General features: G+C 41.2%; 1 protein-coding gene across 2 annotated transcripts in view; it reads left to right on the top strand.

Moving 5' to 3' along the window:
* LOC138755194 (transcriptional activator GLI3-like) overlaps positions 1-23,373 on the top strand; it is a 469,347-nt gene that overhangs the window by 74,494 nt on the left and 371,480 nt on the right. For both annotated transcript variants that reach the window (XM_069920695.1, XM_069920694.1), the window contains one exon: positions 3,460-3,622. In XM_069920695.1, the coding sequence (XP_069776796.1) occupies positions 3,499-3,622 (124 nt within the window). In that variant the 5' untranslated portion in view covers positions 3,460-3,498. The remainder of the gene's footprint in view (positions 1-3,459; positions 3,623-23,373) is intronic.

Here is a 23,373-nt window from a genome sequence, read left to right as displayed (position 1 = left end):
AACCTGGATGAAACCCCCATGAATTTTGGCATGATAGGCAAGAGAACAGTGGGATGGAAAGGTGTTAAAACTGTGCAAACCAGAAGTACAGGCCATGAAAGGACCAGATTTATGGTGGTGTTATCATGCATGGCTGATGGGACAAAGTTAAGACCCATGGTTATCTTCAAACACAAAATTAAATCAAAAATGAAATTCCCTGCAGGTATTTTTGTATATTTTCATGAAAAATGATGGTTGAATGAAAATGGTGTAAAACTATGCATAGACAATGTGTGGAACAGGTGGCCAGGCAGTTTATGCATAGAACAAAGTTTGTTGGTCTGGGATATGTTTCGTAGCAATTTAACTGAGAACACTAAAAGTAGATTAGCACTTTATAATACTTACATGGCAGTTATTGTGGGTGGTTTGATATCTATATTACAACCTCTCAAAAAATGTCTGCTTGAACAAACCATTCAAAGACCATGTGCACAAGGAATAGAATACTTGGATGTTGAGTGCAGAAAAGTCATTTTCAAAAGGAGGGACAATGCGTGCTACATCATTTGATATGCTGTGTAACTTTGTGCTCAAGGCATGGAACAAAGTTGAAGTAGAAACTGTGATAAAATTGTTTAAAAAGTGTTGTATCTGTTGAGGAATTAATGGCATGGAAGATGATTTAATGTGGGAAACTGACAACAAAGCTGAAACCTCCTCATCAGATATATACTGGAACCCATATGATGACTGTTTAAACAGTGAGAGTGTGGATGTGCTTTCCGCCATCTTTGCTTCAGACGATGATGATGAGAGCAATTTTGAAGCATTCAAATTTTGTTCTTTTCAATAAAAATCTCAATGAAAGTCTGTTGCAGTTGGGTTTTTTGGTCGATTTCTATGCCATATTGGTTTTTCATGGGTCAACTTACACGCTGGATCAACATGGATTGGATTTTGAGCTGAATTTAAGGTCTCAAAAGTGTATCTGGCAGATAAGTCGACCCCCATTTTTTGAGAGTTTTTTTGGGGTTTCACAACTTGTACGTCAAATTATACGGCATTTCTTTCAGTATTTTAGGGTTGAGATACAAATTGTTTTAAATTGAGCCACAGTCGGGGTGTCGGAAAAGTTATGGCTGTGTTATCACTTATGATGAATACTGTTTTGGGGAAAAAATTTCTAAACATTCCATTGGTTGTAAGAGTAATAGAAATGATTGTAATGTGGCGGCTCACCACCAGGCAGGCGAACCTGCCCCGCTTGTAAGCCAGGCGGTGGGGCATCCAGCCAAAATGGCGCCGTTGGGGGTTTCCCTTCCTTCCAGCTCGGGGCTCAGAAACCCATGCTTGGGGACCACGTGACACCTGGGTGACGTCAGCGCCCTCCAGCACGGTCCTCAGCCAGGTCTGGGCTGGGAGTATAAGTGCAGCCCAGCAGCCTGCAATAAACTAGTCTGCTCACTGAGCTCAACCCGTCTGGTTGCATGTGTTATTACAGGAGCAGTGTAGCTGCCGCTACAATTGGCAATCCTGATGCCAGACGCCTCCACCGACTCCTGCTCCCGAGTCCTGTTGCGTGGTTGGGTCGCCCGTTTCGGCGTCCCGGCTCACCTCCCCAGCAATCGGGGTACCCAGTTCACATCTGCGCTCTGGGCACAGCTCGCCAACAGATTGGGGATACAGCTACACTGCACCACGGCCTACCACCCACAGGCTAATGGACTGGTCGAATGTCTGCACCACCACCTTAAGTCAGTGCTCATGGCCCGCCTCACCGACCCCGACTGGATTGACGAACTGCTTGGGTGCTCCTGAGCATCCGCTCCACTCCCAAGGAAGATCTGCAGGCGTCATCAGCTGAGCTGGTCTACGGTGCACCGCTGGCACTACCTGGTGAGTTCGTCAACACGCCTCACTATACCCAGCGGTCGCCGCATGGACTACTTCCTCACCTCAGGGCATGCTTGGACTCGTTCGAACCCCTACCGCTGCCCAGGCATGGCACCCACCCGTATCACGTTCCTGGTGAGCTGCTTTCCGTGGAATTAGTTTTCGTTCAGTGGGGCCCGACCGCGGCCCCTCTGCAGCGACCATAAGAGGGGCAGTACAGGTTTATACAGCGTTCCGGCTCGACGTTCACGCTGGACTTGGGCGGCAGGCATGAGCTATTTACCATGGACAGGCTGAACCCAGCGCACCTCGATCCCACCGAGCCTGTGGTCATTGCCCAGCCCAAGAAGCGAGGCCGCCCGGCAAAAAAAGACATTGGCACCGGTTCATGGGGGGGGGGGGCTGTGAGGTGGCTCACCACAAGGCAGGCGAACTGGCCCCGCTTGTAAGCCACGCGGCGGAGCAGCCCGCCAAAATGGCACCGTCGGGGGTTTCCCTTCGTTCCAGCTCGGGGCTCAGAAACCCGTGCTTGGGGACCACGTGATGCCTGGGTGATGTCAGTGCCCTCCAGCGCGGTTCTCAGCCAGGTCTGGGCTGGGAGTATCAGTGCAGCCCAGCAGCCTGCAATAAACTAGTCTGCTCACTGAGCTCAACCTGTCTGGTTGCATATGTTATTGCAGGAGCATTGTAGCCGCCGCTACAGTAAGACCAATTTTACTCACACTAAATGAATTGAAAGCTCGTATCACTTTAAGGGCTCATACAGGCTGCAACCATTCACAGTTTTGGAGAGACTGGGTGGCACCAGCTTGTACAAGCTGTATCCAAATTCACCACTTTGGAGAGGAGAAAGGACATTGGGTGCTTTTTCCAGGGACAGAGGTGGTGAGCGAGTCCTGTGTGTGGAACATTGAAGGAACAGCACTTTATGACCAGCTGCCATTTCATCAAACACTGAGCAGGAATGACTTGGAGTGATAATGGACAGTTCAGCTGATTCTCCTTGACAGGGGAATTATTGAATCCCACTTTGTCCCAAGAAAATGACACTTTGACCTGTACCTGGTATCAAGCGTTTTGTTTCCCCATGCAAGGTAAAAGGGAGTTGTACAAAAGGATATTTCTCTGGAAGAAACTTGACGAGGATTTGAGAGTTTTTGGCAGTCTAGTTACTCAGTCTCTCCCATCTCCTTCGTGATTACTTTTGTGCATCAGTTTAAAAGTCTGCATTTCGACAATGGATTTCTAAGGCTGAACTTTGGAATGACTTTCCAGAATTGTTCCTTTGTTGAAATTGTTTGGGTATTGCACACGCACATTTGCACAGAGTGGGTTTTGATTTGACTCGTGTGTTATTGTTAGTAGTTACGAATTAAATAGTGTTTTATAACACTGCCTTGGTGAATTTCCATTGCTGCTGGTCTGCGATGTAACACTAATAAGCTTTAATTTTGCAGGCATTTTAACATGCCATCAGCAGGCCTGTGAGGCCTTCTTTCGTGCAAAGTGGTAGATTTCAGTTTAAAATAATGTTAGTTTAAAAATCTCAGTTCATGAAGAATGCTTTTATTTTCCATCTAGTTTTGCTGCTATTACGAGTTGAAGGAATGAAAAGTCAGCATGGATGCCCAGTCGCACAGCACTACTGCAGCTGAAAAGAAAAAAGTAGAAAATTCCATTGTAAAGGGATCTCATCGCACAGATGTCAGTGAAAAAGCCATAGCCTCCAGTACTACATCCAATGGTAAGTGATGTAGTGTATGGGGATTTTCTAGTAGTGTGAGCAGCAGTTTTGTTCACTGCATTCTTTGTGAATGGATCATCTGCACCTGGATTTTTGTTTGTTTTGAGAAAGTGGTGGTGGGTGGAGGAAGAAGAATTTAGAATTAAAGTAATCTCTTTTATAAGCCTACCATTGAGCAATTTTTCTTTTTCACTGCTGGGTTTTGTTGCACTTAAAGCTTCTCTGTAATTGACGAGATTTAATGTGATTTCCCCCCCCCCCCCCCACTTTTTTTGACGGCTGAGTAATTGTGAAGATATGCAGCCAATTGCATTTTTCTGCAAAATGAGTTTCCTTCCTCCTTTAAAGAGTGCATTGGAATGTGATGTCTAGATTCTGTGTCATTGAGTTTGTAGGTGTTTCTCTGGGTGAGTGTCTCTTATTGATATGTGCATGGATAGGAAGAGTGAAGATAGCACTTATACTATGAAGTGGCCTAACTTAGAGTTTTTTCATTGACCTAATGCATAGTAGAGTCCTGAGTCCAGGGTCTACTTATAAAATGCTAAATTCAAAACAAAGTACTAAAGTAACCAGCATCTGATTGCCCAGCTGGAGTCTGTCTTGCATACGTCGAGTGGCTCAGAGATGAGGGACGATGTGATTCTTTTTGGCAGGAAGTTTATGAGACGATTTGATACAACTATTCAATATCACGAGGCAATCTTGTAGAGTTAATAAGAGGAAATCATTTCCATTAATAAGTGTTGGTAATCAGAAGTCACAGTTTAAAAATGTTTCACAAAAGATTACAGAAAGTTACATAAAAGGGAAGAAATAATGCAGAGTTGTACATAATCTGGAAGAATGGGAGGCAGTTTCAGAACAACTTTTAAAAAGAAATTTGCTAAATGGACATAGGCAAGGTTTAGGGAAATGGGATGCATTGGATGGTTCTTTTTAGGAGCTGGCACAGACATGATTGGCTGAATGGCCTATGATGCAAGCATCTGTGCAAGTATTCTTAATTTTTTCAACTTAATCTGCTACCTTCCGCTCTGGTTGCCTCTGCATTGAGGTTGTACTTGGGACCTGATGGAATGTCACAATGTATGTAAACATATTTATGTGCCCACTGCCGATGAATTATTTTTCCAACTTCATAGAATGCTGACTCTTTGCTGTTTGTGAATTTTTTTTGGATGTATTATGTGATTAATGAGCAGAACTTTGAAACATGAAGTGAATCTCAGTGATGGGTTCGCAATGTGTAAGATTCTATAAAAAATAATTGAGTCTAGTGACATAATGAACTCTACGTCATTGCCAAGGATTTGGCTGTAACATTAAATCATCCTGTGTTCCAAAGGCACATGGACATTCTCGATTTAAAAAAAAATTGTACAAAAAGTGATACTGCAGAGTTTGAAGTGTGCCAAAGGAAATGGAGTTGTTAACATTTTCACCCTAGCACCATTCTCCTCAGCCACTCATTGTCCCCCAAACATTGTGTTGAATTCTAACTCACCGGATCTCCTTCCTTCTCCTTTATTTAGAATTCTTTAATCTGTAGAGTTTAGTCAGAGGGAACAAAAAAATTCATTGTGGGGTGGCAATAAAAAAAAGCAGTGGGGCTCTTTTTAGAAACACTTCCTGTTGTAGTGATAGCTTGTATTTTTCAGCCAGTGCTGCTTTGAAAGGAGTGTTGAAACTTTTTACCCATTTATGGGCCTCATGGTCAGAATGAAGTAATATGTGAGTCGCATTGTATGGGTCAGAGTTGAAAAAAGGCAGTGATCATCATGGAGAGCTTTACATTTAATATTCTGAAGGGCCCGGAGAAGGATGCTTACATTATGATACAAGGCAGTCAGGAATGCCATGAAACCCAATCCACAGCATCTGATAAGGATCTCTGATTCCTTTGGGACAGATTTTAGCCCTATTAAGGAAACCTTTCTTGCAACCATCTCCACTCTCCATCCCCCAACCTTGTTCTTCCCCCCACCCCTCCCCCCAATCTACCCACCTAACCAAGTGAAAAAGAAACATTCCAGAATCTGCATTTAAAAAAAAATAGCTTTTATCTGTTTGGAGTACAGACATTTTGCGATAGAAATGTATACCAGTCAAAATATTTTTTTTTGTTAATAGTACTTTAGTTTCACAGAAATTATTGGAATTTTGGTCCCTAAATATATATATATTTTTTGCATTTATCTTACAAAGTTTAGATTTTTTTTAAAGTAAGCACAATTTTTGTTCTGAATGGTTTTGGATTGTAAGTGGACCTCGGAAGCTTTAAGCATTTATTATTCAAACTCATTGAATATACCTGATTCAGAGAGGTATGCTGCAAAGTGGTTAATGCATGCTGGGTTTTTTTATATAGTTGAGTACTATCCCAATTATTAAATCTTAGGAGACCAATCCTGTATCTTTCTATAAATGGTAGCTTCATCTCAAGTTCTTTCATCTCTTTTCCACCTCTCCTAGTTTGACAGTTGAAAAGATCTGACTGTGCCACACAATAGTTTGATTGGTTTCTCTGGGGGATGCTGTTCTCTGCCTCATCATTTGCCAGGCAGGTGGACCAGAAAGTCTTCTGATTCTTTTGTTGCTTTGCAAAGTCTGGGTCTTTGAGAGAATAAATCCACCGTCATGGGATAATTTGCAAAAGGAGACTGGAGGAGATGAGAGAAAAGCCTCAGCACTTGGGTGCGGAATTAATGAAACACTGATGTTCCAGTCCTTACCATTGAAAATCTGGAGGAATGTAATGGGTGGAGACAGCACATTATGCTTTACATTTTAAAAAAGATTGTTATTTATTTCAGATTTGTGATACTTGAGTGGAAATGAAATTTGCAAAAAATTATGTAAAATAAAAAGCATTGACCTTTGGCATAATTTTCAGTTATTTAAAATTTGTTGGGGGATAAATGCTCAAAGGAAAGTTCATGCAGAAGAGATCAAGACTCACATATACTCCTTAAACCTTTAGATTACCCACTAACAGAAAATAGTCAGAATTCCATATGACAGAAGTAAGCTTAAGTTAACACAGGATAAAAAGTAAATTACAGATAGGATGTCCTCAGCCATCTTTATGACTGCAGATAAGGTTTCATTTCAGAATGGACAGATGCCTTTTCCACTTACAGACCCATTCTGCTGCACCTGTGATAACAACTCCGGATTCTAATTGAAATTGGTTTGAAAATGGATTTTTAGTTTTCTGTGTCTGTGAAAATATTGAATGGAGTCAAGCTGCCAGTGAGGATCGCAGACAGTGGAAATGTGGCAGGAAACTGGAATCATCTTTCAAGCCTATATCAATGATATGACAGTTTTGTGATCTGTCATATTAATGAAATCATTGATCACTTGATGGAGTGGGTAATAAACTGCTTTCTGAGAATATTGTTCAGACGGGTTGATCAGTCTGTGGAGATGAAAAAGTATAAAGCTCAAAATATTTGAGCTACCCACATTAATAGGTGGATGGAAGCTTTTGTTGTGTGTGTTTTCAAACAACATATATCTATTGATTTTTGAATTTGGCTTCAAATATACTGCTGAGGACACATTAATCAAATTGTGGATGTTAACCTGGGCATTTTAACTTCGGAGCATTTGAAGGAGTGCCGGTTCATATTTCTTTCTGTTTCTCGTGTCATCTTTCTTCAATGCCAAAGGAATAAAAAAATCCTAGATTTTTCTCACATTTTTTTTCTAAGTCTATTTTCTATTAAATGATTTGGGAACTTTTCATTTCAAAGCTCTCTCGGCTATTTTTACCTAAATATATCAGTGTTATTGTTACAGCCAGCTTTCTGAAACTTTTTGTTTTTTAAACTTTTTTTATTACTGTCACTTCACGTAATAATGATGTTCAGCTTATTATATATATATATTTATACGTACATTGTACAATATATGTATATATATATTGTACAATGTACGTATGCACCAAAATGTTTACTTACTAGATAGATATGTGCAGTGGATAAGAGGTCAGAGTGTGTGATTGAGCTGGCTATATTTACTACCTTCTGTAGCCTTCTGCATTCCTGAGTCGTTGAATTACCAAACCGGACTGTGATGCAACCAGCCAGAATATTTTTTGCAGTCCACTTGTAGAAATTCAATCGAGAATCTAATGATGTGCCAAATCTCCTCAGATTCCTTAGAAAGTAGAGATGCTGGTGTGTCATCTTTACAGTTGACTCAAAGTCCTGGATTCTGGAAAGGTTTTCTGAAATATGGACTCCCAGAAACTTGAAGATTCTGACTCTCTCCATTTCCTTTGATCAGCGTGGACAGGTGCACAGTCCCTCGACCTCTCCTTCCTAAAATCAAGAATAACCTCCTTGGTCTTGGTGACCTTGAGAGCAAAATAGTTGTTTTGGCACCACCCAACCAGATTCTTGTATTCTGACTCATCATTTCCAGTTATTCGGCCAACAACAGTGGTGTCATCAGTGAAATCGTAGATCGAGTTGCAGGATCTTGGTGATGCAGTCATATGCGTACCTGGAATAGATAGAGGATGAAGCAAGGAGCTTTGGGGTTCCCTGCACTGATGGTTAGAGAGGAGGAGACGACGTTTCAGATCCACATTGATTATGATCTGCCAATGAGGAAGTTAAAGATCCAGTTGCAGAGAATTGGACAGAGTCCCAGGTCCTTTAGCTCAGTCATGTGTTTTGTTGGTTTGATGGTGCTGAATGCCAAGCTGTAGAGAATGAATATCAGCCTGGTGCAGCTGCAGTCAATGAACAACAGCCTGGCATATGTGTTCCTGTGATCAAGGTGATCTAGCACAGAGCAGAGGGCCAGTGAGATGACATTTGCCATTGGTTGTTGTTGATGATAGTCAAACTGAAATGGGTCCAGGACCCCTAAGGATCAACTTATGAGTTGATCTTCATAACCAATCTCTCCAAGGACTTCATCATGGTAGACATTAGTGCCACCTTCCGATTGTCATTGAGGCACATCAACTTGCTCTACTGAGAACCTGAAAGAGGGATGCCATTTTGAAGCAGGTATGGATATCCAGCCACTGTGGTGAGAGATTGTAAAAAATCCATAAAATTGCCAGCCAGTTGATTTACACTGGTTTTAAGAACCCAGCCAGGTACACTATCTGGGCCAGACACTTTCCGAGGATTGACATTCCTGAATGTTCTGTTCACCTCAGATTTCGAGTGGAACAAGAGTCACCAAGGGCTGTGAAGGTTCGTGAAGGTTCTTCATAGGTTTCTATTTTGAGATGAGCATAGAAGATATTGAGCTTGTCCAGAGGAGATGCATCGCAATTGATGACACTGCCTTGTTTCACCTTGTAGGATATAAGGTGTGCATGACCTGCCACAGCTGAGACCCCAGCTTCATCCAGAATTGTCTCTTTGTGTTGGTGATGGCTTTTCGGCGGTTGTGGCTGGACTTTCAATATGCTTCTGAATTTATAGTTCTGAATTCTACATTATCTCATCTTCAACAATTTGCAAATATTTTGGTTCATCCAAGGCTTCTGATTTGGATACAACCTGATTGTTGGACCTATGTTTAACTGCTTGCTATTTGTTGAAATAAATCTAATTTGTACTTTGCTCCACCATGCCACTTTATGTGGTATGCTTGTAAGACAGTTTCAAACTCTTCATTTTCCAAGTGCACAATGAATTTTACCCCCAAATTTGCTTAAGTTGATAGGTTTCTAAAATGCCCCAATAGAGAAAAAGAATTCCAAAAAGGATTTCTCATGGTGATAATTTGTTTAGATGTCTGTGGACTTCATCCAGGGGTAGATAGTCACACCAAGACACAAGAGAAACTTGTCCGTGAACTACTCTTTGCAGACGATGCTGCTTTAGTTGCCCATTCAGAGCCAGCTCTTCAGCGCTTGACGTCCTGCTTTGCGGAAACTGCCAAAATGTTTGGCCTGGAAGTCAGCCTGAAGAAAACTGAGGTCCTCCATCAGCCAGCTCCCCACCATGATTACCAGCCCCCCCACATCTCCATCGGGCACGCAAAACTCAAAACGGTCAACCAGTTTACCTATCTCGGCTGCACCATTTCATCAGATGCAAGGATCGACAATGAGATAGACAACAGACTCGCCAAGGCAAATAGCGCCTTTGGAAGACTACACAAAAGAGTCTGGAAAAACAACCAACTGAAAAACCTCACAAAGATATGCGTATACAGAGCCGTTGTCATACCCACACTCCTGTTCGGCTCCGAATCATGGGTCCTCTACCGGCACCACCTACGGCTCCTAGAACGCTTCCACCAGTGTTGTCTCCGCTCCATCCTCAACATCCATTGGAGCGCTTACATCCCTAACGTCGAAGTACTCGAGATGGCAGAGGTCGACAGCATCGAGTCCACGCTGCTGAAGATCCAGCTGCGCTGGATGGGTCACGTCTCCAGAATGGAGGACCATCGCCTTCCCAAGATCGTGTTATATGGCGAGCTCTCCACTGGCCACCGTGACAGAGGTGCACCAAAGAAAAGGTACAAGGACTGCCTAAAGAAATCTCTTGGTGCCTGCCACATTGACCACTGCCAGTGGGCTGATATCGCCTCAAACCGTGCATCTTGGCGCCTCACAGTTTGGCGGGCAGCAACCTCCTTTGAAGAAGACCGCAGAGCCTACCTCACTGACAAAAGGCAAAGGAGGAAAAACCCAACACCCATCCCCAACCAACCAATTTTCCCCTGCAACCGCTGCAATCGTGTCTGCCTGTCCCGCATCGGACTTGTCAGCCACAAACGAGTCTGCAGCTGACGTGGACTTTTTACCCCCTCCATAAATCTTCGTCCGCGAAGCCAAGCCAAAGAGATAGCTAGTGGAACAGTTACTTAATTGTGTGAATTCATTTTCATGAACTAGTAACCAGCTGAAACTCATGCTTATGTTCAAATGTAAAATGTAGGCATTGTGTTGGTGTAATGCAATCTATGGTGCTAAAAGATTAAATCAACATGTTAATATTTCAAAGATGAGGTACCAAGCTAACTGGATGGGAGGATTTGGTTCCAACCTGTGGAAACTTCATTTCAAATTGAAATCTTTGTAACATTTGCTACTAGCACCTCCACAAAGTAACCGATTTTCTTCTCTTCCTGAAAAGGTAATCGGTTTACTGCTTGTTAGGTCAAGATGTCTTTGCTATGTAATGGGGAGGATCTTCTGCTTCTCTCCCCAAAATGAAATTGAGGAGGGATATTACTACCATGCAGTTTCCTTCGATGAGAATTGATGGTGGCATCAGCCCTGAACAATAGTTTTGGGTTCCAATCCAACAGCCAATAATCAGACACAGCACTGAAGGATGGTTCGCTTACAAGGAGAAGGCATGGCATCAGAGATTTGTTAACTGAGGCAGATATTAATGGCACCAGATGGCCAATGTTGACTACTGAACCAAAAATACATTTTGTGGGTGAAGACAGAGAGCTTTCAAAACTTCAGAGGGAGATAATGATGCCCAGTTACCTGTCGCGCACAAAATTTATGTTGTTTGCTCATTGGAACTACGTAGGTGGCACAGTTAGCACAGTGCTGTTAAAGTGTCAGAGATGGGGACCAGGGTTCGAATCCTACGCTGTCTGTAAGGAGTTTGTACATTCTCCCATGTCTGCATGAGGTTCTTCCAGGTGCTCCAGTTTCCTCTCACCCTTCAAAAAAAAAGTAGCAGGGATGTAGGTCAATTGGGTATAATTGGGGTCTGGGCTGAAATGGCCTGTAACCATGCTGTATACTTATATTTTAAAAGAAAAAAATTCAGCTTCTGCCTGTGATAAATATGTTATTCATCAGTTTATTGAGCCTTGCTGAAATTTATTAAGAAAAATCAATGGAAATCACTCAGCAATTAGCCTGCATGTGGTTAATGATCCCTTTAAATAATGTTGTCTGTGGTCTCTTCCTGTTATTGAACACAGAGATGGAAGCTTGAGCTCCAATTTACTAGTGCTGGCATGAAATTAGTGTTGCACAATCCACTTGCTCGGAGACCTTTTAATGGATATTACCATTGCATCTGTTAATGCCCTTACCAATTTGGATGAGCGCTTGTGCATTGTTTGCCATCTTGATGTCAATTCATTCTCCTTCACGGCAGAAGGACAGCAGTACCAAGCCAAATTTTGTGGCCAAATCATCTATTTGTAGAATATTACTTTCAATATGAACGTTGAGACTGAAAGCACAAAACTTTAGTTATTTAATTTACCTGGATACTCAATCCCGACAAGGATTAGAGTAATACGGCTAGAAACAGGTCTTTCAGCCCAACTAGTTCATGCTGACCAAGATGCCTCCCTGAGCTAGTCCCATTACCTGTGTTTGGCTGACATCCTGCTAAACCTTTCTTCAGATTTATTGTCAGTGTACCTACATGACATCACATACAACCCTGAGATTCCTTTTTCCTGCAGGCACGGCAGAATTACCATTAATTGGTAGTGCAAAAAGTAAACTGTACACAGCGTAAACATATAAACAATCAAAAGAACTAGTAACAAATAACAAATATAAACAACTGTGCAATAGAGGGAGAGAGAGCAAAGAAAACTCAATAAAGTGCACAAGTAAGAGTCCTTAAATGATTCTATGATTGACATTGTCATTGAGGATACTGATGGTAGTGGGGTTGCAGCTGTTCTTGAACCTGGTGGTGGGAGTCTTGTGGCACCAATACTTTTCTGGTGGCAGTTGCGATAACAGCATGTGGGCTGGGTGGTGAGGGTCTTTGATGATTGCTGCTGCCCTCTGACGGCAGTGTTCCCTGTAGATGTACTCAATAGTGGGGAGGGCTTTGCCTGTAATGTTCTGGGGTGTGCCCACTACCTTTTGGAGGGCTTTGTGCTCAGGGATATTGGTGTTCCCATACCACACTGTGATGCAGCCAGTCAGCACACTTTCCACCATAGCTCTGTAGAAATTTGCAGGGTTTCTGGTATCATACCAAACCTCCACAAACTCCTGAGGAAGTAGAGCCCTGACATGTTTTCTTCACTATGCCATTGGTACGTTGGGTCCAGGAAAGATCCTCCGAGATAGTAACTCCCAAGAACTTAAATTTGCTCACCCTCTCCACCTCTGATTTTCCCCCAATGATCACTGGATCGTATACCTCTGGCTTTCCTTTCCTGAAATCAACAATCAGGTCCTTCGTTTTGGTGATATTGAGCGCAAGGTTGTTGGTGGTGCACCATTACCAAGTTTTCAATCTCCATCCTGTAGGTTGATTCATTCCTTTCCTGGACTACTGGCAAATTTGTAGATTGTGATTGTCATATGTCTTTTAAGTGTTTTAATTGCACCTGCCTCCACCACTTCCACATAATCATTAATTTTGTTGCCCCAAAGGTCCCTTTTAATGTTTCCCCTCTCACCTTAAACCTGTACCCTGTAGTTTCAGACTCCCCTGTCTTGGGGGAGAAAGGCTGTGACTATCCACCTCATCTGTTCCCCTCATGATTTTGTAAACCTCTTGATCCAGAGAAAGCATCCTCTCCATCTTAAACATCCTACGAAGAGGCAACAAGAACTGCACTTAATATTCTAAATGTGGCGTGACTAAAAGTTTGAACAGTAACATGGTGTTCCTGTATTCAACAGCCCACAGTACAAAACACAATACTTCTTCTGAAGAAGGTAAATCTGCAATGCATCTTCTTCATCATCCTGTCCTTTCAGGGAACTATGTACTTATAAATCTTGGTCTCTCTGCTCTACAACATTCCCCAGGAACCTGCCATTCACTGTTTATATTCTGCCCTAGTTTATCTTCCAAGGATGAATAACTTTGCACTTATCTGAGTTATCTTCTATCTGCCATTCTGTTGTCCACTTTCCCAGTTAATGAAGATCTTGTTCTAATCTTGCCTGTCCTCCTTCACTGTACTCCATGCCACCAATTTTGGCGACCTCTGCAAAGTTGCTAACCAAGCCACCTTCACTCTCATCTAAACCATGAATATGTGTCAAACAACAATGAACCCAACAGTGATCTCTGTGCCACACATCTTGTCATATGACTTTGAGAAGCAACCATCTTTGTATCCAGGTGGCCAACTCACACTGGATCCCATGTAATCGAATCTTCTAGACCAACCTACCATGTGGGATTTTATCTAATGCCTCACTAAAGACCACATTGACAACATTTGCCTCCAAGCCCGTGGCAATCCTCTTGGTAATCTCTTCAAAATCCCTGTGCACAAACTTATGCTGACAATTCTGAATCAGTCCTTGACTTTTCAAATATAGAAGCACCCTTTCTCTCAGAATCACTTCCAGTAACTTTCCCTTCACTAATTTTAGGATCATCAGCCTGTAATTTCCACAGAATATCCTCGAAGCCCTTCTTGAATAAAGGAACAACATTAACCATCCTCCAGTCGTCTAATGAAGGTACGAAAATCTTGGCCACGGTGATTTTTTTTGCTTTGCTTCCCATAATGTCCTACGATACATTTGGTCATGCTATGGGGATTTAATTCGTTTATGCACACCATGACACCCAAGACTAATGTTGATATATTTCAGGTCATCACTGTTCGTGTACAGTCCTTTTGATCCAACTATTTAGAATAGTGTGTGTCAGGTGTTTTCTTTCATTGTGAATGCACAGACTAAAGACCCACTTTAGTTAGTAGTTGCTTGGCAGTTCACTGTCTGTCACAATCCATTTGCTGTAGATGGCAATTTGCTCATTGATCTCCATGAAGAACACATTGCAGAACTGATGAAAGTGAGCTGAACTACAAATTGCATCCACCAAATTTCTGAAAAAGTGTCAGGTGCAAATTATTTCACTTCTAAGGTGTTTTATAGTTTATGCATTTGACTGCAACTTTGTAAGCACATGTTTTTGGAGCCACTGCAGCAGTGCATTTCGTGGCTATTTTCAAGGTTGTATGAAAAACTGCTGTGATCACCCATTGGCACAGATTACCTCTTTTTTAACTTGTCATGTCTCTTGCTGAGACTCCATGGGGTCAATTTTGGAGATGAGCTGGTAGCAACCTCTCCTCTTTAAGAATTAAGTGCAGATAACACATTACAATGACCATGTTAGAAATGAAAATCAGAAACTAGGTTATTTATTTCTGCATATTTTGTATCGACTGCTTTTTTAAAATTTACCTCAGTAAGAATTGCAAGTCTTGACAATGACGCTGTTCTCTGTGCAATGAGGTTGTAGATTTTAAAAGCATTGCTATCTTTTGGCTACTAATTACCTAAATTAATTTGTTGAAGCCAGTTGCAGAAAACCCAATTTTTTTTTCAGCCTTAAGTAAACCCAGTTAGTTAATAATAATTTTTCCCCAAAAGTAGACTTTATTCACAATAAAAATATATACAAATTAACCAATATGTTTTTAAAAAATTCTTGGTGTCTTACTGCCATATACATTTTTTCACTGTACATTGTAGTGATAATCATTTATTCCCACTTTTCCCCCCCTTTTGCTACATCCCTTTAGTTATTTCAGGTGTTTCCCCAATGGTCTCTTCCCCTCAATGATTAGTAGTAGAAGAATCCAACAGTTTTTTTTCCTTTCCCATAGAATTCTTGCATTGACTGCACAAAGCCTCACTCCATCCTTCAATGCGTACTCCTGAAGCCTGGAATATACCACTTGGCAGCATTCCCTCACTGACATCTCACTGAGCTGGAACACTAACAAGTTCTGATTTATTCTGATATTACTTTTCGTTTTAGATGTACCATAAATTGAAGTGGTGGCAGTGGGTTGTTGCAGAGGGTAGGCTCTCCAGTAGCTAATTTACCTGAAAAGGACAAAATAGCCTTTTTTTGATCAATGATAATTTTTCAAGGTTATATTAAACTCTGAAAGATGCCTGTGAAACATTTCAGACAGATCTGGGGTGGGGTGGGGTGGGTGGGCTCCATCATCTCATGGTTTATGACTGGTACAGATGCTAACAAGGCAAGAAAAAAAACCCCATAAAGGTATCAAATAAAATAATGTGTTTGGACATTTTTCCTGGATGTTTGGAAGGGTTTTCTTGCCAGTGCTTGTAACTGCAGTTATATTTCAAATGAAAGAACATCCCAATAAGCTTCCACAAATAGGACTGCTGAGGTAAATGGCTCAATCTTGAGTTGGATGGTGTTGGTGGAATAATGTAACTTAGCTCTACAAATATTGTGGTATCTGCAACCACCTGAGGGTTCAGATGTGTCTTAACCCAAAGATGGCATTATATTTGACAGCTTTGAAAGCAGCCTCTCCTTCAGAGGCTCATGGTAACCTTGTGCCACATACTTGTTGAAGAAAGTAGCTTTATGGAATGGGTTTGGAGGCCATAGTTGCAATTTCAGCATCAACAAAAATCAAAAACAGCAGGCTTAGCTTTTGGGGAAGGGAAACAAATATCCATGGACCAACATTATGCTTGTATCCCTCTAAACCAGCCATTCTCTGCCTTTCTTTTGGTTATTCCCCCCCCCCCCCACCTCACCCCCCACCTCAAGAACTATGCTCAAAGACTGAGATGTAGGTGCAGAAATAGGCTATTCAGCCCATTGAGTCTGGCCTGCCGTTCATTAATGAGCTGATCCATTTTTTCCCCATTCAGCCCCACTGCGCGGCCTTCTCCACATAACCTTCTTGGCTAGTCAAGAATCTATTAATCTCCTCCTTAAATACACCCAAAGACTTGGTCTCCCTAATGGCCTTTTGCAACAAATTCCACAAATTCACCAACATCTGGCTCAAGAATTTCCTCTGTATCTCTGTTCTAAGTGGACCCTTACCCGCTAAGCAGTCAAAGATATGGTTTCTTCCATACTTCTCTCCTGCCAAATACTGTACATGAAAAACATAAAAAAATTGTTATGTGAGGTAAAAGGTGGGCCCCTGTTGAGGATGATTGTCTAGACTATTTCTCTTCTGTTCAAACTCTTATTAAATGTTGTAATTGTATTTAAATAGAATTTTGACTGAACCTTTAATTCACTCAAATATGAAAACTTGTTTGGTTATTATTTGGCAAAAAAAACAAGCTATTTTTAGAAAGAATTTCATCGTAATTTTATTACAGGGAATGTTTAATGTAAGTTTGAAATGCTATGCCAAGTCACCAGAATGAACTTAATATGAGATTTGAATTCTGTTTTGTATGGTGTATTTTGTATACTTTCAACATACATTATCCTTCCCTCTTCTCAAAGGAATGATTTGATGATTGGTCTGATTGAACGGTTTTGTCTCTGAGGTATGCTCTCCATCCTTTCTACAAACCCAGGTCACTCCAACTCTGATTGTGGAGTGAAAGAAGATCTGTGATCAAAGGTTTTAATAAATTCATTGGTCTTTGGTGATTGATCGAGAACAGAAATTCTTTAGCACTTTACATGCATGACCTTTTATTTAATGCTCCATGTTGTGAATTTCCATGAGCTATTGGTAAAGTTTGTTTGTTTTACAATGTAAATCCATTAGATTATAATGAACACAGGCGGAAGGATGCCAATGTTGCCTGAGCTCCACAAAAATTGTTTTTTTGACAGGAGTGGGATCATGCAGATTGAGCATAAAATAGTTTAAAATTTGAAGCAGCTTTTTGAAAGGCCTTTCAACTAAGAACTGATGTATTTACACAGGCAGTATTTAAAAATTGTAGCAACACTATTCATCATATTTTTAAAATGCAAGTTCAGTTTAATTGCAGTTCCATTTTTGTTCCTTGTCACTGACAAATGCAATTAAACAAGCTCAAAAGTTGAGAGTAATTTTCTTTGAACGATCACAGCAGCATTCCTGTAATGGTGATAATTTTGGTAGCAACATCATAAGTCACTATGCCTGGACCAGGATGACATTATTTTCCCTTTTCCCCCCTCTTCACCCCCCCACCACCTCCCTCCCCTCCCTGATCTCCAGTACTCCTAGTCTTCATCCCTTCATTTGGATTCCACACAATGAACTGGGCCAGAAACTCTCTCCCTCCACTGTTCTGACAAGGTATAAACCTTTGCAGCTGTCATGATGGAGTATGGTGATTGGATTCAACTGATGTGCTCTTCACACCAGGAGGTGATGAATCTTAACAAAATCCCTTTTATCACTCACAATTCTCACAATTCTATGCACACCCCATAAAAATTGCATTAAGCACACAGTGTTTTAGTTTGATTGAACTTGAAATGAATAGTTTACAGAAGTTGCAAATTTCCACTCCCTTTGAAGAAGGCAAAATGCAGAGGAGCCATCAATCACAATTTACTGGCTTCCTATGTTTTATGTTTGCTATTGCTGCAGGTTCCCTCAAGCTTATAGTTTATTTCCCCCAGCATTGAGTTCAGTTTGTGGACAGGCCCCTGGAATGGATTGATAACTATGTTTATAGCCTTGAGGGACAATCCGTAGATAACAGAAAATGCAGATAAATTATTTTGATAAGCCTCTAAAGTATTTATAGATTACACCTGGTCTTCAAGTTCTGTTTGAATGGTATATTTTGCAAAATTACCTTCAGCTTTGCATCAGTGGGGCAGTTTTTCCTCTCCCAAATCTCAGTAACCACATCCATTAACTTAAAGAGCTGATTAAATGCATAACTTGGCTGAGAATATTAAAGATTTGGAGATGGTTTTGTTTGATAAAGTTATGGAAGCTCCAACTGTATAATACATTGTTTTAATACAAATGTATGGAATGTAAAATCGTGGCTGGCCAGAATATTCCTTTTGAAACACAAGTACAGATTCTGTAACTTTGAGCTAACAGTGGAAAGCTGGAGGGACTCAGCAGGTGATACAGCATTCATGGAGAGAAATGACAACCAATGTCTCCAGCCAGGACCTATTTTGAAGTCTCGTGTCAGGACTCATTTCCAAATCTTGAGTCGACAATCCATTTCTCTCCATGGATGTTGTTCCTTTTGAATACAATGATAGCAATCTCTGGAAAATATTTTTTTTTTGCTATTTTCCAGTGTAACATTTGCATGTTGGTCTATGGACAGAAGATCCTTGTTTCCATGACTATTTATGGATTAGTTGCATTTTTTAATTGGGCTCTCCTGTGTGCAGCACAGGTCCCTTGATTTTTTTTTTGACCGCCATGCGAGTTGTACATAGGTTTTGAGCTATAATCTTTCTTACATCCGTATGTCTATCTCGGAGTATTTTAAATGTCCCTATTGTATCAACTTCTACCATCATCCCTGACAATGCATTCCAGACACCCACCATTCTTTGTGTTTATATAAAAAATACCTCCGATGTCTTCTCTAAACTTTCTTCCCCTTACCTTAAATGAATGTCATCTGGTATTTGCTGTTGCCACCCTGGGAAAAAAGTACTGGCTGACCACTCTCTGTGCTTCTTATCATCTTATGCATCTCTATTAAGTTGTCTCTCATCTTCTGTCACTCCAAACAAAAAAGGAAAACTCATTCAATCTTTCCTCATAAGACGTTCTCTGATCCAGGCGCTATTCTGGTAAATATCCTTTGCACCCTCTCTGAAGCATCCACATCTTTTCTATATTGAGGTGACCAGAACTGAATGCTATACTCTTAAGTATACTCGAACTAAAGTTTTATAGAGCTGAAACATTACTTCGCAGCTCTTAAACTCAATTCCCCAACTAACTTTCCCAGCACACCATAAGCCTTCTTAACCTTAACCAGAATTTATTGTGATGAACAAATCATGAAATTTGGTGTTTTGTGGCAGCGTCATAGTACCAATGTTCATATTATAAACCATCTTAAATTTAAAATTGTAGTGCACAAAACGTAAGGCAGTGACTTTGGTTAATTGATTATTCAGGTATCTGATGGCAGCGGGGAACAAGCTGTCCTTGTGCCATTGAGTGTTCATCTTTTGGTTTCTGCACCTTTTCCCGGATGGTAGCAGAGTGAAGAGGGCATGACCTGCATGATGGGGATCTTTGAGGATAGAGGCTGCTTTTTTTAAGACACTGCCTCATGTCGTTGTCCTCTATGGAGTGAAGTCTGGTGCCTGTGATGTTGCAGACCGAATTAACAATCCTCTGGAGCTTGTTCTGAGAGTTGGTGCCTTCATATCAGGCAATGTTGGTCTCGCATGTGATGTGTTGGTGGTAGTTTGTCAGAGACTTCTTCAGGTGACCCTGATTGAAGTTCCCTACAATGATCAAGAAGGCATCTGGATGTGCTATCTCATGGTTGTTAATCACAGTGCTCCGTCCTGCCAGTGCCAGCCTGATATTAGCATAGGGCGGAATATTACACTGTTAGGAGTCCAGAGGACCCCAAAACCTAGCAGCAATAGATATTCACCAAGACAATTGGTTACTTAAACAAAAGTTGCTTTTAATTATCTTTAAACATGAAAACACAATCACACTTTAACTTATCACTATTGACTTAACTAACCTAACTTAACCCCCTTCTAATTCTAAGCGCACTTGTATGTAATGTGTGTGTAAGTTCAGAAAAGTTCTTTGATTCACAGTCCAATCTCACTTCTCATTCCTCCAAGTTCACTGGTTACAGGCAATTCTTATACTGTGCATGGAATTTAACATTTATAAAGTTCACCAGACTTTGGTGCTTGAAAGGTAAATGGTTACCACTCAGCAAGTTTCTTGTCAGTTTTCAGAGAGAGATACGTTGTACAGTGACACCCACAATTGATTCCTTTGTGACATTGGTGTCTTGCCGAAGAAACATGCCCCCTCCGGGTTCTCCAGATGATAACCTCCTTCTTTCAGGTCACCACAGAGTTCCTTTTTGTTTCTCTTATTTCATGTGAAACGTTAGACAGCCAGTTCTCTCCTCTTGCATGAACCACACGAGCTTTGACCAGGCTGAACTAAGCATTCAGAACCCAAATTCCAAATGGGATTTTCCACAAGCTTGCCACCTTGTTCTGTTTCAGTTCCAGTTGCTGCTGCTGACTGTAACACTGTAGAACTTATCTCTGACTCTTTCTCTCTGAGAGAAAAAACCTGTTTGGCTCTCTTTGCTTACAAAACCACATGACCCTTTTAGAACAGCAAGTTCCACTCCAGACAGAATGTGACTCTGACAAGTTCTTTCATGTGTTGACTTTTTGTAAACAACAATCCATTAGTGAAGACTGTTGGGCACTCTCCAAAGCTTCTGCAAAGGTTCTGGGGCCCCGGCATGTCTAGCATTAGCAGAGCTCTAGTATTTTGTTTTAGTGTTTTTATGTGACCTACACTAACAAACCTACCCCAATTTATCTCCCAAAAACATGTCTATATACTGTCAAAACACTGCGACCAGGATGATGGCACTGAACTCCCTCGGCAGGTAGAATGGATGACACTTGATTGCCAAATTTTCCAAGTCAGGGGATCAGGACTTGGATGTAACCATCACATCTGTGCACCACAATGAATTGATGATGACACAAATGCTGCTCCCCTGGTTTTCCCAGACACCGTTGTTCAGTCAGTAGGATGGAGGGTGTAGGTAGCCCTTGGGTGGCAACATCACGTCTGAAATGTCTGCATTTAGCCAAGTTTCTGTAAAGCGTATCATACAGCACTTCCTGATGTTGAAGTCTGGTTTGGAGTTCATTAATTTGTTCTCCAAGGATTGTACGTTGGCCAGGAGGATGGTGGGGAGTGAAAGCCTCAGGTCCCAGCATCTCAGTTTAACCTGCAACTCCCCCCACCCCCTCCATGCGTCCACATGGTCGGGCTTTACCTGCCCCGTGGGTCTATTGCTAGTCGTTCCCGGGGTGTTTATATGGTCCGTGTGCTGTTCCTTTAAATCACCTGTGATGTTTAAATGTACTGAGCGTCTGCTGTTTGCAATTCCTGCAAAGTTTAAATGGCCCAATCACTGGCTGTTTAAACTCCTGCGATGTTGTACTTGCCTGAGCGCAGGCTGTTTAAAGGACCTGTGGCCTGATGGAGACTGCTGTTTCTGAGGTCTGCCTGCGATCTTAGAACATCCATATTATCGGGTGAGTTTGATTTTATATTTCTAGATTTGTGTTTGCCTTTCAGTAGTTCTGAATGGGAATATTTGATAATTCCTGTCAGAGCTGCATGCAAAGAGTCGCTGCTGTAAAGCACCATCTTTCCCAACCATACTGCCTTTAATCATGTGCTCAGTATTGAACTCCACCTGCTACTTATGCACCCAACTCTGCATCCTGTTGATATCACAATGCAGTCTATGACAGCGTACACTATCCATAACCTCCAACCTTTGTGTAATTTGCAAACTTATGGACCCATTTCTCCACTTCTTTGCTCAAGTCATTTACAAAATTCGCAAAGAACAGGAGTCCCAGAACACATCTGACCTCCAATCAGAATTCACTCCATCTAATAATACCCTCTGGCTTCTGCCAATCTTGAATCCATTCAGCTCAGTTTCCATGGATCCCAAACCTCACAACTTTCTGGATTAGCCTTCTGTGGGGGAACCCTGTCAAACACCTTATTAAAATTAATATGCGCACATCCACTACCCTACCTCCCTGTGGAAGCAGTCAAGTTTTGGGTTTTTTTTCCCCATATTTCTTTACTACTGATTTCATAATCAACCTAAAAAAATGCTGATATTACACGAGGTTTGAAAAAAACACAAGGCTTTTTACCTAAATGTGCTGTGGCACATAGAGGACCCCCTGTGGAAAATGGCTGCTCTAGGCACATGCTTCCCCCTTTTTCTCTGAGTGGTCCTACCCTCACTCTTCACGTATATATTAGAATGGCTTGGGGTTTTCCTTTACATGACTGTTCAAGTCTTTATCATTCCCCTTTCCAGCTCTACTTCTCCATGACCCTTCTTAAATTCCTTCCTGGCTACATTCTATTTCCGATTTCTGCTTGCAAAACTTTGTAATATTTTTTCAAGATTATGTTTATTTATTTTTTCCTCCTTAAAAAAAGATGTAATCGGATATGTAGCCAAATAATAATGCAGATGTTTTTTGCTGAGCAGATCTATCCAGCATTAGAGAAAATAATGTGCTGTGTTAAAAGGTGTTTACTGCAGTGAATGGCAATAAAATTCTTCACGCACTTTGCACTGATGACGGATTTCCTCAAGTATTTTTCTAGTTTTTGTTTTCTGAAAACTTGCTGTCTTTGGATTGGTTGAACTGCCTAGTAATGGTTGACCTCTTGCCAGCTGCTAATAGAATCAAGAATTCACGTGCCTCTATTTTTCAAATGCTCAGTGGAGTTGGTGGCGGTGAATGCCTTTATTGTATCCTTTGAGGCACTGTGTGTACTTAACTCAAGCTTTGGATGAGCAAAGTGTCGATTGCTGTCTGTACAAACACTCTGTATGGACAACATGCTCTTGAAGGAAGGGACCTTTGATAATGGTTACTATTTTTGGACGTGTCAGTAGCTTTTATAAAAGTAGGAAATCTAGTTAATCTGAAGTGCCATTCAACAAAGAAAGTGACAAATCCATTGTCACCTCTTACAACAAATGATTAACGTTTCATTGTTTAGATAAACTATCTCAAAAGTCATGCTAATAAGGACTAATTATGTTATTTGGACAATGGTACTACAGTATATGTTTTTTTAACTGCTGCTAGGCAATATAACAATTTGTCCAAAATAAAAATAATACTTTCTCAATAAGAAGAGCATGGATTTGGAAGCTGCTCCTCTCTTTTCAGAAATAATGGATATTTACATCTGTTGCCCTGATTTACTTATGGAGATGACTTGCAGCAATGTTCAAGTTCCACAAAGCGTTGATGAGCAAAAAATAGTTATTTTCA

The sequence above is a fragment of the Narcine bancroftii genome, chromosome 2, assembly GCF_036971445.1.
Source record: "Narcine bancroftii isolate sNarBan1 chromosome 2, sNarBan1.hap1, whole genome shotgun sequence".
Classification (NCBI taxonomy): domain Eukaryota; kingdom Metazoa; phylum Chordata; class Chondrichthyes; order Torpediniformes; family Narcinidae; genus Narcine; species Narcine bancroftii.
Note: the sequence above shows the minus strand (reverse complement) of the source record. Positions and strands in the feature narration are given on the sequence as shown.